General features: G+C 40.1%; 2 protein-coding genes and 1 long non-coding RNA gene across 3 annotated transcripts in view; all 3 read left to right on the top strand.

Moving 5' to 3' along the window:
- Positions 1-10,808, top strand: part of LOC131797575 (multiple epidermal growth factor-like domains protein 8) — a 33,706-nt gene extending 22,898 nt beyond the window's left edge. The window contains exons 26-34 of the mRNA XM_066167874.1: positions 551-665; positions 3,002-3,250; positions 4,033-4,231; positions 4,718-4,901; positions 5,288-5,452; positions 6,701-6,834; positions 7,482-7,590; positions 8,772-9,094; positions 9,419-10,808. Coding sequence (XP_066023971.1) covers positions 551-665; positions 3,002-3,250; positions 4,033-4,231; positions 4,718-4,901; positions 5,288-5,452; positions 6,701-6,834; positions 7,482-7,590; positions 8,772-9,094; positions 9,419-10,211 — 2,271 coding nt within the window. The 3' untranslated portion in view covers positions 10,212-10,808. The remainder of the gene's footprint in view (positions 1-550; positions 666-3,001; positions 3,251-4,032; positions 4,232-4,717; positions 4,902-5,287; positions 5,453-6,700; positions 6,835-7,481; positions 7,591-8,771; positions 9,095-9,418) is intronic.
- A 972-nt stretch (positions 10,809-11,780) lies between these two features.
- LOC131797585 (heat shock 70 kDa protein 12A-like) lies at positions 11,781-19,875 on the top strand. The gene is made up of 4 exons (XM_059115220.2): positions 11,781-12,135; positions 17,011-17,238; positions 17,732-17,897; positions 18,692-19,875. The coding sequence occupies exons 1-4, from the start codon at positions 11,836-11,838 to the stop codon at positions 19,768-19,770; spliced, it is 1,773 nt and encodes a 590-aa protein (XP_058971203.2). The 5' UTR covers positions 11,781-11,835; the 3' UTR covers positions 19,771-19,875.
- LOC131792857 (uncharacterized) lies at positions 12,157-16,145 on the top strand. Its single transcript, XR_010717804.1, has 2 exons — positions 12,157-13,322; positions 14,699-16,145. It is a non-coding gene; the product is annotated as an uncharacterized lncRNA (long non-coding RNA).
- Positions 19,876-19,928: the final 53 nt, after the last annotated feature.

Genomic DNA, 19,928 nt, shown 5'->3' with positions numbered 1-19,928 from the left:
GAGTCCAAGACCGTTTGTCAGACTTGACGGACTGGTCAAGCTAATCGTCTGACGGACCGTTGTCAGCATTGTCTGACCGGCTAGACCGATCTCCCTACAGAGGAATGGACTACTGGTCACGATTGACTGGCTTGACTCATTCGCTGAGTCAGCTGGAGTCTGATTGCATGAAAATACTTACCAATAACTTTCTGCTGATCAAATACGAAAGTTATCTCACTCCATTTTACTCGCGTTCTGTGGTGGCCCCGTGGTTAGCGCTGGACTCTGGATTGAGAGGTCTGGGTTCTAGTCTTTGCTGGGTCAATTTGTTGTGGTCTTAAACAAGCCACTTTGCTCCAAGGTTCCCGTCTCCACCCAGGATTAGAAATGGGTAGCGTGTTAACCTGACAAAGTACAAACCAATTTTATAGTGGCAACCCTTTTCAAGGGGAATTGTAATACTCTTAGTCGCTTCATGCTACAAAGATAAACCCAGATAAGCTCTGACTGGATGGGCCGCTAGTCGGAGCTGTGCTAACTTTATCTTTTCTTTCCTTTGAAACTGTAGGTTACATTGCACAATGGTACGGACTGCTCTGACCCATCAGATCGCGCGTGCAGCTCATTCTTCTCCTGCAGCACGTGTTTGGCATCTTCAATCTACCCAACCCTTAATCCAAGCTGTAAGTGGTGTGTTGGTTGTAGCACGGGTGGGAAATGCATTGGATTGTCTGACGATTGTAATCAGGCGCACCCGTGCGCCCAAGCCACGCATCAAGAGCAATTAAACTCGGACTTCTGCGTTCCGAACAATTGTGAAGCGACCACATGCTCGGCTTGCATAGGCCTGAAAAACCAGTGCGTGTGGACACCGCAGTTAAAATGGCAATCTGAGGTTCGATTGGTTCTTTCAAAAACTGCCCATGCATTCAGTTGGAACTGCTGGGGAAATTTGGACACAAAAGCTATCGCATCTATCGGTATTAAGGCTGTAACATTAAGCTCCTGTCCTCAGCCGTGTACAGCTCACAATAGCTGCACCGACTGCCTCTCTTCACCAGGTTAGTCCAGGGATAGTGTTTTATGGCGCTGGAAAACGCAATAACCTCTAATGTAGCCTGTTCCAGGTGTCCATGTTGTAAAATGAAACAAGATAGTAAACAGTGCTATAGTTGCAGAGGAGTAAAGTTTGAGGGAGGCTTGGGTCGAGTCGCGTAATGAACCCGTTCTTTACCCGATTCGACCTAGACCTTCCTCGCTTTTTCACTCCTCTGCTACTATTGCGCCGTTTGTTATTTCCTTCCGTTTAACCAGCAGAACGCCAGGAACAAGCTAGCTCTAATGCGCTATCTCCTCATATTGCTACTGTTCATACGCTAGTTAATGATAATATCATGCTTATGCTGTAACGTTTAATGATAGCAGTAATTGCAATAATGTGTGTAATGGCAGTTATTCTAGAACCATAAAGTAATTATTGCATAAGCATGGTATAATTATGCTAAAGAGTAAGATTAATCATCGTTCGTAAGGTGAAACGGATCAATATCAGTATCTGGGCAACTGCCCACCTACCCCTCCCCTAACTCAACAACAGTCAATTGATAACAAGTTAGGGTTAATGTTGGGTTAGGGGAGGGGTAGGGGTAGGGGTAGGTGGGCAGTTACCTAGATACTGATATTGATCCGATGAAATTATCTAGCGAACAATTAAATGTAAGAATAAGATTAAGTTAAGTTGCTTACTTGCTTTTATGATCTGCAATTAAAACGAGAGCCTTTGAATGTGTCACTTGACTAACCTGGAGAATTTTGCGGAGGTTTACACTGGCGGGTCTGGTTTCATTTGGTCAGTAATTGTATTTTTTGTATTAACATACAATGTGATGTCGCAGGTAGCAATTTTTCAAAATTCGCAACACCGAACCACGCTCGGGATCAAAAAGAACGAACTTAAGCACAATAACAGACTATTGTTAATGCCTGTCGACGGAAACCAATGATTATCTACCTGTCTAGTTACACAGGCATACCGCCTACATTGTTCCAGTCGTGCCATTATTACATCCATTTTGAAATCACTGGTGATCCTTAGAATCTGATTGGCTTTCATTGATGCGATTTATTTACGAATTGCACCATTTCTTGCTCTAAATTTCATCTTTTTCTCAGCCTATCAGAAATCTTTTTCTAAAAGACAACAACCAATCATATACCAAGGCTTGTTTAAACTAACCAATCAAATTAGAGGAATATAAAAGACAACTTTTTACAAACCAGCTCAGCACTGGATCGTTAAAACACTTGTACAGACCAAACAAATCCTGTATTTGAGTGGTTGAATTTTGTGATTTCAAAATGGATCTAATAAAATGGTTATTGAACTTTGTGTCAAGCAATTTTGGTGAGTGATTATGAGTGATTTCAAAATCGAACGAGCGCGCAGCGCACTCCGCTCATATCAATTACCATTACAAATCGCAACCGGTCACATCGAGAAATTTTGTTAAAACAATAAAATGTATGTACGCGGGTATAAATATATCTTGGGTCGCACTCAGAGCCCAAGCCACTAGGCGGGGGTCAAAATAACAATTCCGTAGAAGAGATAGAAAACTATTGTGAAAGCTGACGTTTGTGGGTGCGGACGGGTCGACGTGAGCTTTTCATGTAGAATTTTCTTGGTAGTTGTCCAGTGCGCACCCTTGAGTTTTATGTATGTTAGTACATCGTATTTAGGTTGAAACACAAGAATACACCAGGTGGTTATGAGATTAAATGCTTATTGAATGAGTGGGAGGTAAATTGTAAAATATTTGGCACGAGGTCATGAAGTTGGTACGTAGCGGGCTGGCGAAGATGAGCAAGTGATTTTCAATAATTGAATACCTGATAAAAATGTTTTTAATTTAAGTCGCCGTGTTGGAGAAGTCTCTAATTTAGGCGGATAGAAGGAAAGCGACAAGGTCCGGAACTCTGAGAGCAAGACAGCTTATCGATAATTTTTTTGTTCTCTCAGGTGCCGATGGCGCTTGGAAGGAATGTGTCTGGAGTGAAACTTTAGGTCAGTGTTTCTCGCCATCTGCCCTGCCGCTCATCTGTTTGGCGGGACGTTGCGGACGAGTGCTGCGAGGATCGTCTTCGAACTGCATGAGAAACTGCATTGACAGTAATCAATGCTCCAGTTGTTTGAGTAGTTATAACTGCGGCTGGTGCGGAAAGTATGGAACAACAGGAGAAGGGGAATGTTTTGAAGGCGGACTGCAAGGTCAGTGTGATAATTGGTGTAGTTTTAAAATTTCGTGCCCTTCAGGAAATTCTAGAATCTGATTGGATGGTTATAGTACATCGATGGCCGAAGACACAGTATTTAACGGGTGGTAGGTGTGGCTGAGTGGTTAGTGCGGTGGACTTGTAATCTGGCGTTTTCCATCCTGCCACTCATGGATCTGTTCTCAGTTGCCCCGAGCTATACTAAGTGGTTGCGTTTTGTATACAGCTAACTGGTCTACCTCAAGCCAGTTGAAATTTTTAAACACTACGTTTGATTCCAGTTTGTTTCTATTGGTTATGAGTAGCCCCACTGGGGGATTGGTTAATTAATTAACGTGACAGTATTATTATTACTAATATTATTATTATCATCATTATTATAAATATTATTGTCTTAATGGCGTTCTTCATTCAAATCATACTAGGAACCTTTCACAGTAATTTACTTTTAAGTTCCCTAGTCATTAACTTTCCATTCTTTTATGTTTTTTTTTCTTCCATCTGTGCGCAGGAATTGAAACGTTAACATTCTGACGCTTCCTTTGTTTTGTTGCGCTTAATAAAAAATATCACTGCTGTACAAATATAAGGAGACCAGAGACTTCGAAGCCATAACAAAAATTAGTCGGCAGTTGTGTCTTAAGAAATCGCTAAGTATATAGAAAATGACAACCAGAAACAGTCGCGCGGGGTGACCGTTTCACTGTTTGGGAAATCTCAAACTCGTAATCGACTCTCTAAAAATCTCTTATTTTCCCTCGCGATCTGCCTTTTAAGGTCCTCTCCAGCGTTCTTGTCCAGGAAGGAACGCTTCCAACCACGTGTCGCGTGTGTGGGCCTCTACTTTGTGTCCCCTGGAAAATGAGTGCCTCAATGGACGACACACTTGTAACAGGATTACGCAGGACTGCGTGGATCTACCGGAGGCGTTCAAGTGTGTTTGTAAAGCGGGTTACAACGACACAGGGAACCCAGGGTGAGTAAGAGTCATGAGTAACCTAGGAGGATTGCGGGAAAAACTGATACGTGTATAGAGGTTTTATTTCTAAAGGGTTAAGATGGTGTGCAAGAACTTTTTTTTTATACTAGTGAACCGCGCTTGGTTAGTTCTTTTAAGCTGTGTGGGAGGAGGAGGAGGAGGAGGAGGGTTCAAGCCCCAGGCAGGATCAACGCTTAGGGTCTTAAAAGAAGTGAGGAGAATGTGCTGATTTTGCCAGGACATCCACAAATGGTTCGACATTCTAGTCTTCTCGGATAAGGACGATAAACCGTAGGTCCCGTCTCCTGCATCTTCTCCGTACTGATTAGCAGGGGACGTTAAAGAACCCACACACTTTACCCAAAGAGCAGGGACCGTAGATCCCAATGTTGTGGTCAGGCTTTGTTATTGTTGACGCAATATGGAAAATGAATAAATGATCAAATTAATAAGGCAGTTCACCTATCGCTGATCTCTTTCCAGAATTTGTCTGCCAGTGTGTTCTAAAGGATGCGTTCATGGCCGCTGTGTCCGCCCAGAAGTATGTGAATGTGACTTTGGTTGGACCTCTATTGACTGCTCTGTCAAATGTCTGTGTAATGATCACGGACAGTGTGCGAATGAGACACATCTGGATGTCTGTTACGGCTGTCGGAACCACACAGTAGTAAGTTGTTGTCACGTAACTATCTTTAATGGTCTGGAGCTTTCTACCTTATCACGAAATATTTTCTACCGCGAGAATTGTTGCACGATGCTCTTCACATTATCCAATTGCGCGTTTTAGATTTTGAATAAACATCATGGTAGCGAAGAGGTTACTGAAAGGTGATGTTATTCAGTGAATGACACGGGTGTACTCGGAAAGAAGACGGAACTCCGAGTGCTCCCGAGTCAAACCGATGAGCTTCCAATCATCGCAGTGGTTGGGTATTTTCAAAAAATGCTCTTTGAGAACCATTTTAGGGATTTTTAAACTCATATTGACGGGTACAGCTGTTAGTTTTCCACGCAAAAACTGTGGTGTAAGGGTCTTTTGTTTGATATATTCAGGGTCAAAGCTGTCAGTTCTGTGAAGCTCTGTACGTTGGAGATGCAAGAAACAACGGCAGCTGTGTATCATGTTATGAAGCGTGCAGTCATCGAGCACATGTGTGTATGAACAAAACCGATCTACAGCGTGGCCGGAATCTGTCTCTGTCTTTTAACTATTCAAAGGTTTGTGGACTCTTGCTGTTAAATTTATCTGTAATTGAACCGCAACGGACTGCATTCTTTGGCCTTTCTATAAACCAATGAGCTGGCGAAATCGGTACTGAGCGCGTAAACCTTGTAAACGGTACCAAGGGGGAAATGTGTCATCGGTACAAATCACAGTTAACCCTTTAATTCTCAGAATCAGGGCGTGAAATTAACTTTTTTTTCTGATAGCCACTTGGCTCCTAAATTCTTCAAAGTGGTAGCCAATTCAAAAAAAGTTGGTCGCCATTTTCAAAGACAAAAAAAAAATCTTTCTTTACGCTGTCAGCGTTCTAGATAGACCCTCCAAAATTAAGTTAGGGAAAAGATCTTTAACGTGCTACAAAGTGGACACTAGGATGGATGATAAACAACGTTCAGGCTCATCTAAATCCAAGATGGCGTCTAGTTATCGATCGAGATGCATGTAATACGTTTTGGAAACAAACTTAACGAGGAAGTTTGCCGCGGATTTATCTTTGCAAATCTTTTTAATTTACTATATCTCTTGGTAAGGTTATGATGAAACGTTCTAGTCGCCAATTTGGCGACTAACTTTCAGGATTTGGTCGCCAAAGTGAAAAATTTAGTCGCATTGGCGCCTGTATTAGGCGCAATTTCACGCCCTGCAGAAGTGATTAACATTTAACCTCTCCCCATGATATCCATACTTTATCCAGCAAACAGGTAGTGAGAATACTGAAACTCATCGGGTACAAGATATTACCTCGATAAAACACCAAATTCTTGCAACCAATTTACAAGGAAATGTGCATAAGCTAGAGGGAGAATTGACAATCAAATCTTGGGAGTTGAAGGGTTAACTCACATGTGGGTAGGCCCTTAACATTAGCTCTGTCGAACTCACGTTTGTGTGCTAAGCTAGACCCGTTGAAGACCTCTCGTCGGCGAGAGGTCTGAGCGTTGCGCAAAGCCTCATACTTTCCCGCAGGGGAAGAAACACTTGAGCAGAAGCGTTAATAATGAGGGCTATCTTGCGAGCCGGTGCCAATGGCGGATGAAGCGCGGTAAAGCGTGTGAGCGGCGCCAAGCGCGAGAAAACATGCAATCAGCTTCTCACGCGGGGAAACTGATCTGTGATGAGATAAGCGAAAAATGATGTTCAACCTGTGTAAGGAGTGATCGTGTTGTTCCACTGTTGAAGTGCATGCAATAATGCTTATTTAACATGGCTTCTTAGTATTAATCAAATTTGACCGAAAACAGGTGAAGGACTGGGTAAAGCATGGACCGTACGAGATTAAATACGAAGAAGAGTGCCTGTGTCAAAACAACAGCAAAGGTGTTCAGTGTGATTCGTGTGTTACTGGGTTCTTCAACCTCAAAGGCGAATGCGTTAGGTTTGTGTTGTCTTCACATCTCTGTGTTTATGGTGGGACAAAGAATATTTATAGATGCTAAGTTGTGTATATTGTTATTATTATTCCTATCTCGAACCAAGTGAAAGTTTTATTTGATAGAGTTTCCACAATAATTCTTCTACTTTAAGGGTATTTTTGTTTTACTCGTCGTGAGCGAAAATATTCCTCAGCCATTTCGTGACTTTATAAGCTTTTTTGTTCCCCGGTGTTTGAGTTCTTTGTACAGATCTGATGACGTAAAACAAAAGAATGAGAGACAGAGCGAAAAAGGTCATTCGCACGCGACAAATCTTTAAAATGTCTCCTTTAAGGCTCACGCAATATTTCTTGAAGCGAATAACCTAAATTGTTCTTCATTTTTAAATGATATATCATTCCAGGGAAAGTTCCTCAATTTGGCCGCAGAATATTGATCAAGTGATCAAGCGTTTGCAGTCCAATTTTATTTTTCTCGGCTGTCCGTACTGCACTTTGTTCTTGAATGACAACTTGGAAATCAAAACTTATTTCAGTAGTTCTTTTTGTCGCCATGTAAGTCAAATGAAACCAGGTTCAAAAGTGAAATGGTAACTACCATATTTCTATCAATGTATGACTTAATATGTTTTGTTTGTTTTTTACTTCAGATGTTTGTGTAACGGACATGCGGATTCTTGTAAGGATGACGGGAGATGTCCTTGTGGCAACAACACAATGGAAGACTGTCCAAACACAGAGGATTGTTACAAAAATCAGGCAAGTGTTATTTTTGTTTTGTTTTGTTTTTTTGTTTTTCGGTTGTTTTATTTTGTTTTAGTTTTTTTTCTTTTACAGTTTGATGGGTTTTTTTTAATTTGTGTATTTGGCAGGGCTATTTTCCTTAGAATAAACGGGGTAAATTTCTCAAGGAACTGTGGTGCTGCGTCTGTGGGGGTATTACAAGTTCATTTAGTTTTTATCAATGGGTTGATAATGTAAAATGGCCACCGTAATTTTTTTTTAAAGTTGACGTTTCGAGCGCTACCTCTTCGTCAGAGCAAAGAACATTGGAGTCAACCTTTAGCCTTCAAAAAAGGCTTTAAAAAGGAAATTATCAACAAAGTTTCCTGCTAAAAAATCTGAAAAACCAAATGTTTGGGAATCACCGAAACACCGCACAGATGAAAGTGGCCACACACTGCCTTTTTCATTCTGAAAGGCATTTTTCGCGCGAAAATTTGGTTCTTTTAAGCTGCAATCAGGTAGTAAGGACGGTTACCGGCTACATCGGAAGTTGTACACACGGAACAAGATAGTCACGCGATGCATTTCCCACTCGCTTAGTCGCGCGATGGTTGTATTGCGTAATATGTCACAGGGTTCCTGAGTATATTCTTGAATTACTGAAAAAAAACAGTGAAAATTATGAAATAATTGCAGAACCTGGAGAAAGTTTCGAGAAGAAAGATGAGATTTTGAAAAGAATGAAAGGATATGATAAGTTAGCGGACTTACACCTTTTTTCAGTTCTCTAATTTTATTTACGTGATTTTGGAAAATTTAAAATTTTTGAGCAAACCTTAAAAATAAAAGTCGCTTTATGCCGTTGACTGTAAGCTTGAAAAATGAAAATAATTTTTTTAAAAAAGTCGTTTCAAAAAGCTTGGAACGTAGTGCACAAGAACCCTTCCGACACAACTTATAATTAAGATTAGGTTACCTTTAATTTCACCCCTAAGATCTCGTTAGTAATTCTCCTTACAGTCTGGCATATAATTCTTATGAGGTTGGTTCAGAGAACTTGTTATTTGATCAACTCCTAATCCCCTAATTGACATTTTTCTCCTTTCTCATTACTTGCCTGCTTGATATTGATTGATATTGTAAGGAGAAATTCTGTCTTGGTCATTCATGGGGTCAAAAGGGTTAAACTAACAAGAAACTATTCCACTCCACAGTGCGTTAAATGTAAAGAAACCTTCATGGGTAACCCAGTCAATGATCAGCAGTGCTACAGAAAAATCAGCGTCATGAAGGAGTTTGTGATCGGTAAAAAAACATCAGAGACCAGCGAGGAAACAGTAGAACCGTTACCATATGGCCAAGCTATTTTCTACGCTATATATCCCAGGTTTACTAACGTGGATATTCGCATGACTATTGATGTGTTCGAGGGATCAGTCGATGTTTTCGTTGCAGATGAAAATGACGAATTCACAGTGACTCTTAACGAAACCTCTGGACATCATAAAGTGAAAATCAAATCACTTGCCTCGTCAAGGTAAGTACTAGGCCATTTTCATTATGTTATGGACGTAAGATAAGAAAACTGGGTCTAGAACACCTTAAAAGTGTTTCTTGTCGGAAGTTTCAACAAGAAAAGCAAAACGAAAAGAGTAGAACCACTTAAAAGTTTGTTTGCTCTTTTAAGTACTTTTTCTTGTGAGTTTACTAGTTAGCCTCGATCCCACACACTCGATCCAGTCTGCCGGGTCGTGAAGAATGAGAACCACATGGTAACCTGCAAGTAACCACCCCCACCCCCACCCCTCCCAGGTTTAGTGACGGCTACTAATTAATTTTCTCGGTCAATTAACACCCGCAGACGAAAGAAGCGAGCATCAGAACAAGATGGAGTTGATAGCTACAGTGGTAACGATAAGGTGAACGTAAAGGTAGCATCAAGTACTGACCTAAACACCTTCGTTTCATACCAAGATAATCACAAGGCACTTGTTATTCGAGATGTTAGGAGACGTCTTGTTCTGACATTCCCTCACATGTCACACTACCTGCGTGACACAAGATTCTATATGGTGTTTGTTGGCCGTGACGGGTCTGGGACCAAAGGTCAGGTATACTTCCGGCAGGACTTGTCCCAGATTGATTTGTTCGTGTTCTTTTCAGTGTTTTTCTCCGCATTTTTTCTTGTGGTTTCTGTCAGCGTATTCGGCTGGAAGATCAAACAGTATCACACACGAAGAAGAGTTATCGAGGTGCAAGAGCATCAGCTGAGAACGATGAAAAACCGGCCATTTGCAACGTACTCGTTTCTCTGTCAAATGAAAAAGCCACAGCCAAGTCTTTGGCGTGTCAAACGTGACATAGCTACTCTCCTATTGCGTGACAGCTCATCGGTCAAAAACAACCATTTACGACTTAGGGACGTAAAGGACCGACCTGTTATAGCCCCTGTTAGTCAAGAGCATACTGCAGATGGGCGCGCATCCGTTACCACAGTAGTGTTTCAACTTCCGGGCAACGAATGCTCTGATTTTCAACTGATGTTAGGTTCTTCCTTGACCGTCGTTTGTAATCAACATTCAGTTGGTGGTGAACATCACAGTCGCAATGGAAGAACATTTGGTACGAGAAGGACAGTCACTTTTACTAATTAATTATTTGTATATAGAGCAGTAAATAATGACAATTTTTTCCAGAAAAAGTTTTTCCGTTCTTATTCGAAAGTTTAGGTCGTCACGCAAGGCTTGACAGTCGCTGCGTGATAATCTAAATCTTTCGAACGTACCCTCTGTCACGCAATGCCATATTTACGTTTCCATAGGTAGTTAGATGATGAAATTGTACAGAGGAAATGAAACGATTTCGACCTTTGTCGACAGTCAGATTCAACTCATGCATTCTAAATATACGCGATTTTTCTTCTTTAGATCCACTATTTATTTTTTTAATTTTCCCAATATGTGACCACTTCAAATAAAATTTGTCGAGAATGTTATGTGGCAAAAATCGGAAATGATGCGTAGCAATGAAATGATTCAGTGAATTTAAGTAGGTTTTGTAATGAAATCCGACCCATCGCCGCTCCCCTAAATCTCTCCGAGATGTTATTGTTTTAAATAGGCAATTCTAAGCGGAGTTGGAAGGAGAGATGATAACGTAACTACTATACACATTTTTAATTAAAAAAGTAAAACTCATTTCAAAAAAAAAATGTGACCTGGAGCTTGTAAAAATAAAATTCTTTGAACTTATATGGTAAGTTTACTCTTTTTTACCTGTGCCATCTTTCTCAGTTATATTTTGAGAAAAGCGCACACAATCATAACACTCGAGCGCTCTTAGCTCAAACTCTTATGAATGCTAGGATTCTTTGAGTTTGAAAGTTGTGACTTTGTGCGGTTAAGGTGCTAATAGAGACAAAATTCTTTGAATTTGTCTTAATTTTGTGAATGAAATATTTTCAGGCAGATTGGTTGCAATGACTTAAAAACTTCACATGTGATATATGTGATAATCCAAATAATCTAAAATTATATATTTGTGGGTGTTATGGAATTAAGGGTGTGTTAAGAGGCCATTTTGGAGGCAAACCTCTCTAAACCCTAGCCAATCTGAGATTACTCTGTTTGGCACATGCATAAATATAAAGAGGATAAGGATTTTCAGCGCAGACCGCCGATGAATATTCAATTACTTAATAACTGAAGAAAACCGAGGTTGCGATCCAATACCTTCTATAGGGTAGAAAATGTCCCCACAGGAAATTTTTTGGGCCATCCGCTCCACACCCTGGTTTGTGGAATGTGACAAAAAAATCTCAGAATTTGATCAAAGCTTCTAGAGTTGTCGAAGTATTTTCTATCATTGATTCTGACGCCAATAATAGTTTCCAACCAGTGAGAGCAGTGGTAGGGATTGTTCATTGAACGATGCTTCTATTGGAGAAACGTCTGATTAATCATTAAGATTAATAAGTGACAGACGGCCAATTTAATCACCAGTTTGAAATCGTGAGGTCTCTCGCTGAGTTGCAACTTAACAAAGACCGTTCGACCATGCATCATCAGTTCAGATTGAATGATCTGTTATCTCGACAGCGTTTGGTCAACACAACACATCTGGGCAAGAATACCTTTGTCTCCGATGACGTCGGCAATATAACTTTGTCCAATAACAATTCTTCACCATATCGGGTTAGCGGAATATCAGATCACTAGGGGACTTTAAAAACGATTCTCGTTTCTTCGGAACACATTCACCCACACATATTGCTCTAACATGGAAGAAAGAAAGCGGTCTGTTACTGTTGCCATCGATTTTGGAACGACATACTCCGGGTTCGGTTTTGCTGAAGCAAACGTTTCGGGCGAGTCGGGTATACAAGTATTTCGTGGATGGGGTCGTGGCCAAGGATTCAGCTTCTACAAAACGCCAACCAGCGTCCTATTAGCGCCGGATGGAAATTTTAGCAAATTTGGCCATGCTGCTGTCGAAGCTTATGCCAAAAATCTGGCTAAAGGAAATAATCAGGATATCATTTACTTTGAGAGGTTCAAGTTAGTTCTCTACAATACAAAGGCAAGTGGTTTGTTTACGCTTTCGCGTCCAGCTCACGGGTACCTTTTGTCTCAGCTTTTATTGATTTCTTAAAAATTCCTTCATTTTTTCTTTCTCCTCCTGTCTCCTTTCTGCTCTAATCTAATTTATAAGTTTTGCCTCTGAATTCGTGTTGATATCTATAGTGAAAAATGCCGTTCAAAATTCTGTGACAACACAGCAAAGAGAACATTTTTGAAAAACCAACGTGTCCAAATGAAGCAACGCGCGCATAGATTCCCAAGTGATTGTGTGAACTGATGAAAGGAAAAGCCACGCACGCTGATGTTTTGTCTTGTTGATATTACCGACAGCCTAAGCATTCCTCACGAAAGAAAGCACTTTAATCAGATATTGAGGTGAAATTTCTGCATTATAATGCCTTTTGCAAACAGTCTCATTTTCTGGCGTTGTTTTTATCTTTTCTCAGCATGAAATTAGGACATATTACAAAAGACCTATTTAAAGGAGACCGCTCTTTTCTCGAAGCTCATTTTCAACAAAATTAATCAAGGCTTTGCTGCCAAATTTTTCTTTAACTAAAATACGATCAAACCGATTTTTCAAATGTAATTTTCTGGAACGATATTCAATCAGGTTTTCGCTTTGTTTATTTGTATGCGATCAAGAGAAGATTCCAGTTTTGTCAAAACGACCTGACAGACGAGGTCAATTGATCCTAAGTATTTATGTTACAAAAGTAGACAGCTCAAATTGGTTTAATGTGACACGCCTCCGATTTTTGTGTCTGCTGCATTTATAATGCATGCAGACACTTAGATAAGCTGTAAAACGCGCGACCAGCTACTTCATATACGACAAGATCTCGGATTTACTCTTGACGTTTCACTGCGGATTCCATTTGGTGATGAGATACATGATGTATGCACGGAGGGGTAATACTTTCGGCCTGTAATACTTTCGGCCTGTAATACTTTCGGGTGCAAACTTCGTTCCTCAGGGGAATAATCTATCCAATCGGATACGAGGAAAGGACAAAGGAAAGAGGTCGTGGCAAACTACCGATTTCCGGGAAGACTCGGAACCAATCAAATCTGAGAAAAGGACAAAGTCAAATCCGTCAAACTATGTGCTTTCGAAAAACGTTTGGGTTGCGTCGTATCGTCCTGATTTCGTTCGTCAAGCCAGGGTGTATTATTGCTTGCAAGGTGAGTGATCTTTTCGCTTTTCATATTTGTAATGGATTTCTTAAAAGGTGTTTTCTCATTTGGCCACAGCATTCGCACTGGGTTTCATTCCGGCCGAGTGAAAGGTTTTGAAAGATGCTTTGAATTTGTAAATCGACTGAAGCTTTCTCGGCGCCAACACGATCACCGCCCCGCCATTTTGCAAGTGCTCAGGACGCAAAATAAGCTTTATGAGTCCCATTTGGGGAATGCAAAGTCCCTTCGGGGAACAATTGAGCTCCATTTGGGGAATGAAAAGCCCGTTAAGGGAATTATTAAGTCTCACTTGGGGATTACAAAGCCCAATGCGGGATATAATATGCCCTGTTTACGAAATGGATTTGGCAGAAGATACATGTATTTCACTACACACATGAAAACATCTATCACTAGACAAACATGTGCGAAAGCTGTGGCGATTTTATACAGAGGAGAGAAACCTAGAACTAGTATTCTTATGATAATTACTATCTAAGCATCGCTATGAACAGATCTTTGCATACAGTTGTAAGGTATCAATGCTTTCAAAAATTGGAATCCTTCATCAAGATGAATCAAGCGCTCAATTGCTCCTTCACATTTCAACTGTCCAGCATTTGAAGATTTGCTATTTCCTTTGCACTTCCTAAGTGCAACTTGTGATTTTCTTAAGAGAATTTTCATTTGAAGCTTTTTTGTTTTGAAGAATATATTTTCAACACACATAGCAGCTCTCCTATCTGATCGTCTTAGTTCAGATTTAAAAATGTCGCTATAATGAACATTAGCTAGTCTATCTTTATTTTCTGGTCGACTTTGACCAAGGAATATACCAGGATATGCTAACTCTTCAGAATATTGATCTCTGAATATACTTAAGGGTTTGTTTCCCTCTCCTGGTGCAACATTTAAAATACGTTGAGGCAGACTGTCTTCAAAATAATGTGTGTTGATCAACATGGTGTCAGTAACACCAGCAGGTGTTTCTGCTTCATCTTCAGTCCACTGATCATCATTATCATTACTGTCATTTCCATCTTGCTTATTGGAACCACTGCTCTTTTCTATTTCTTGTTCACTTTGATTTTCAGTATTAGTATCATCTAATAAACAGTTTGCAGTATACTGCACTCCTCAACCTTCATTTAGTGTTATTCCTGCTGTTGTTGATTGATTTATAATGAATAAGTAAACAAATAAAAAATTATAATTCACCTAGGTAAGTTTTTTTTTTTGGCATTTTGTTGTTATAGTTAAAATTTGTAGTAGTAGTCGTAGTCGTCGTCGTCTTTTGATGCAGTGCTCCCTATGTTATTAGAAATTTTGAAATACATTATATTGCTATGAAACAAACTCAAAAGGTTCTTTTTCACTTGCAGTCAATGGAAGAACAAAAAGAAGAGATTGTTGGTTTCTTACACAATGTGTCTCCAACTAAAAAAAGTAGCAAGACATCTTACTTTGACATGTCCATACAAACCACCGATGGCTTAGTAAGAGGAGTCTGCGTCTCCGGAAGTAAACAGGAACACTTTGATCAAATGAGCAAAAAGAAATCTCCAATAAAACTTCGAAATTTTAGAATTGAAAGAGCAGGAGAAGCAACCACAGTACTGATGAATAACAATGTACTGTTAGAGCCTACAAAAGAAATACCTTTTTCAAGAATTGAGTTGCCAAGTGCCAACAATATCCAATCAATTTCAGCTGCAAACACAAATCAAAGTATCACCATCAAAGCCAAACTTATTCAGATGTCATCAACAAAAAAAGTGAAGACAGAGTATGGTGAAAAAAAAAGTTGTTTGCCTATCTTGTGGACCCACATGGAGCCATTAAGGTGACACTTTGGGAACAATTCTGTGGATCTCATTAATCCTGCTGAGCTACCTCAGAACTTTACCAATACAACAGCAGCAGCAGAAATACTTGGAGTGCGAAGTGTCACGGCATATCAAGCCTGCTGCAACTGTAACAAAAAGCTGGTAATAGAGATGTCTCCCATACTAACCTGTTCAACTTGTGGGCTCAAGCAGAATATGAAGTCCACCATTCAACAATGTTATGGACAACTACTGGTACAAATTAAAGAATCGAAGATCACAGTGACCCTGTTCAATGACATCCTGCATGATATGCTAGCGTCACAAGGAAAGAGCACTCTTCCGATCACTGAAGAAACCATAACTACCTTTCTTCTAGAGTTACCAACTATAACCAGCATAACATTCAACAACAAACAAAAATAGTGGAGTCAGTGCAAATCTGAATAAAATGAACAATTTCCTGTCACACATCAGTGGAAATTACTACTGAATACCAAACGTTAATAATACCTGTTTTGTTACAGTTTGCAACAAACATTTTGTAGACACTGGTTTTAAGTGAAATGATTGTTTCTCTGACTGATAAACATTATTTACAAGTACACGTGCTGCTTTTTTTGGGATAATATTTCTGTTGCATTACATTTCTGATACATTTCATTTCAATTAAAAGACAAACACTTCAAAATACTTTTAAAAGTATATTCACCTATTGGTTACTTGAACACAACAATGTAAATATACTAACTTTGTTTTACCTATGTTTTGTTCCAAATTGATTGCATATTACCATTAAATGAAAAACATAATGATTTCTTAGGAATTATTACAACCAGAGACTTTTTCTTGCTTTGCAAAACTGCTACTGCTTTGCATTACAGTTGTCTTGTGTTACAAAGACTTCTGATACTATTCAATTTTGTTAAAAACTATTGGCTGTTGTATTTCAATTCTTTGATTTAAATATTCTGCTACAAAATAAAAGAAACGTTCACTTTAATGTTAGATTCTTTGCAGTACCATAACACAATAAAAGTTATTTAAACAGTGATGAAGATGTAATCACCATCATGATATTGATGATTGATATTGATGATCCCTTACCTCCAACTGGAGCATTGGACATTCACCACTTCAGTTCCCCATCTTTGTGATGCCTTGAGCATTCCATAGTACTGCCTTTCGGGAGATGTTTCTAGCCAGTTTAACAGTATTCAAAAAAATAGGCGCCTACAGCAGATTCCATTCCACTACAGCAGACACAAGTACCCATTGGGTACCTATTTTTCTTTTAGTGTGGGCCGCTGTTAAATACTGGAAAATTCAAGAACAATGGCTAAATATCGTTATCAGGTGTTTCATAGCACTGAATATTTCTTTGGTGTTCTTTAAGTTCTCGAACTTAACCACCATTAAAACACAGGATCAATTCGTCCCAGTTTCGTCTACAAATGAAAAGAATAACATCGCAAAGCATCACATAAGTATCATGTCGAACTGATGAGTAAGGTTGTCTCATCCTCATTAATTTTGTTCTCTCCTAAAGTGCGTGGCGGAATTTTGATGTAACAATTAGTAAATAGATTGTGTAAACACCTGGAAGATCGCGGGCCCGTTTTCCAATCTGCTAAGTTGATTTTTACCGGGCTTGGAAACCAATGCTATGTGCTTTAGTTTAGAGCAATCTTTTAAGCGACCTCAGTATAAAAAAATAATATTTCTGACTTGCTTTTTTAAAATAACCGGGAGGATGAATAGGGCCAAGATGAATGAATAAAATGAAACATGCATGACTGAGTGTTGTTGTAAATATTTCTAAACACGGACCGAAAAAATCCAAAACAAGACTTGACTTTCATTGTTAGGCTCTTTCCAAGGACACCAGCCTGATGGCATCAAGCGGAGCAGTAGTCAAAGCTTTGGACTTGTTCTCAGTGTGCCTGGCATATTTGGGTGACAAGGCAATGGAATGCATCAATGCCAGTGGTCAGAGGGGTAAAACTTATGAGTCGCGTGATGTACAATGGGTGGTAACGGTTCCCGCCATTTGGGAGCCGACTGCCAAAGAATTCATGCGCGAGGCAGCTTATAAGGTAATTCATAAACACTTCTTTTGCTTGAATCAATTTAATCTCTATAGAGTACCGTATATGCATTAAGCTTCATAACTGTAGACTCTTTTCCAAGAAGTTAAGACTAAATTCAAAAGCTTTATGACACTTAAAAGACATATTCTGTAATAATTTGTTTTAGGTGAAATACACTAGTAACCCCACTCCAAAATTCTATAGTATGGGCTCGTAGAAAATATTCTTTGTACTGACAAACGAACAGTGAAGATAGACCCTTCCACCACTACAACGACCTCTTGGTAATACTTTAGCTTAAACGCGGGACCGGTAGAGAGAGAAGTTTTCAAGAGCGATGGGAAGGGGAGACAGGAAAGCTCTTATGTTGCTCTTTCTTTCGACCCCGCGCCATCAGTAGACTCATCTGTGATGTATTTGTATAGATTCTCTGTTGGCTTGATACGAGCATATTGGTGTCACGCAAGTCATTTGCATAACGAGAGTTCTCTTCTTACAGGCAGGATTGGCGTCACCCGACGACCCAGACCAACTATTGATTGCTCTAGAACCTGAAGCGGCGTCGTTTTACTGCAGAACGCTACAGATGAAAGACTTCCTGGGGGAGACTGGAGACGAATCAGTGAACGAAGACCTGGCTTCATATGTTGTTATAGATAACGGAGGTCAGATATTTCTTCTTACTCGAGTCATGAATCAGCCTCGTTTCTGTTTTGGTTGAATTTCGCATATTATACCATTACTACAATGCAGTTGTCGTTTAGCGAGAGTAAAATAACAGTTTCTTTAAAGATTCCCTCAAAATGTCTTTTCTCTCTGATTTTAAAACCAGTGCAAGTGCGAAGCCTTTGATTTGAGAATAATTTATTGGTGCTCGTGCTTACGAGGCTCATTTTAAATAGAAAAATTTAGAATTTGACCTCACTTTAAATGAGAGTTTTAGAGACTAGGGAATAGCTTAGCACCTTGCGTCCTTAAGGCAAACTAAGCAGCAAGATATCCGATCGGTCATTCGCACCTCTAAGCTCATTCCCAGGTTCTTTTCTCCTCCCAGCGAAGAGAACAGAGAACCTGGAAATAAGGTAAGCGCGCCTTTACCACTCACGTCACTGTAGTTAACTGAAGAGGCTTGGGCAAGCGCTAATAGAGGTGGAGATTAGTCAGAGCCCGAAACTCCTATTCAAGTATATGTTCAAGTAAACGATCATATTTTGAGTACGCTTTTGAAGGTAATTCGTGTCTGTATTGGTTTTACTTTAATAAAAACTTCACGATTGGTCCAGAAAATCCGCACCATCCTTTCAACCACTAAGAAACCAGACTAGGATCAATGACGATTGGTTATGCGTTTTTCTCATCGGCTCCTTCTGATATTTACCTTCATTATGATTAGCCGCGGTGATTGTTTTGGGTTTGGTTTTTACGAAGTTCAATATGAGCTTGCTCCTGCTCCTTTCAGGCGGTACCTTGGATATAACAGTACATGAAATACAGGAGGACGGCACGATCCGCGAGATTCACTGTCCAGCGGGTGGCCAACTGGGAGGCATACACGTAGATAGGGAGTTCCAGAGCATGCTGGTGACAATATTTGGAGAAGATTTTATCAACAAGTTCAGAAGAGATTTCCCAAACGACTGGCAGAAAATAATGAACGATTTTGAGATACAGAAGAGAGCTGAGGAAGGCGTCGACAACGAGGAAGTCAGCATAACTTTACCATTTAACTTCGTGAACGCCTATTCACGCGACATTGGAAGTGACGAGAATATTAACGAAAGATTGAAGATGAACTACAAAAATAACCAAGTGCAGGTTAGTAACGGTTACCTAAGTCTTAGTCTAGAGGTGATCAGTGGTTTTTATGAACCAGTTGTGCAAAAAACCGTGGGCGTTATCCAGTCCCTCTTGGAGCAGATCAAAGACGCAAATGTGAACACGATGTTTCTGGTAGGCGGTTTCTCTCAAGCACTACCACTGAGGAAAGCTATAACCCAGGCCTTTCCTGACATGAGGGTTTTGACCCCCCGCGATGCCGAGCTGGCCATCATCAAAGGCGCAGTGATGTTCGCTCAGGCACCAGATTTGCTCACAACCCGGGTTATGGCCAAAATATACGGTATCGACATCAATGAAACTTTTGACCCAAGTAAACACCCAGACGAGAAGAAGACAGACATTTGCGGTGTCAGCTACTGCGAAGACGTTTTCGATATTCTGGTGAAAGAGGACGAACAGGTGAAGGTTGGAGAGAAGAGAACGTTTTTCTTTTCACCTGTGCACCCGGAACAGACAACAGCTTCGCTTCGTTTCTTTAGCACTCACAACAAGAAGGTGCAGTTTGTGACAGACCAAGGAGTCACAGCAGAGAATGTGGCCTTTCAGATCGTCAGCCCGGATGTTTCCAAAGGGATTCACCGCAACATAGAACTGGATGTCTACTTTGGCGGAACTGAGATCAAAGTCTTTGCGACTGACGTCACTTCTGGAAGTTCTGCCAAAGCCGCGCTGAGACTAGTGACCAAGAATTTAACATGATCTCACGGACAAACGAGCAAGATTTTCGTAGAGGACTTAAAGAAAATTCCTCGTACAAGTTATTCAAACAAGAATTATTTTCATTGAACTTGCTCTAGTCACATTAAAATACATAATCAAAATATTCTGAGGGGAAAATAAACAGCTGGTATCATAAG

The sequence above is a fragment of the Pocillopora verrucosa genome, chromosome 6, assembly GCF_036669915.1.
Source record: "Pocillopora verrucosa isolate sample1 chromosome 6, ASM3666991v2, whole genome shotgun sequence".
Lineage (NCBI taxonomy): Eukaryota > Metazoa > Cnidaria > Anthozoa > Scleractinia > Pocilloporidae > Pocillopora > Pocillopora verrucosa.
This window is presented reverse-complemented; position numbering and strand designations above follow the sequence as displayed.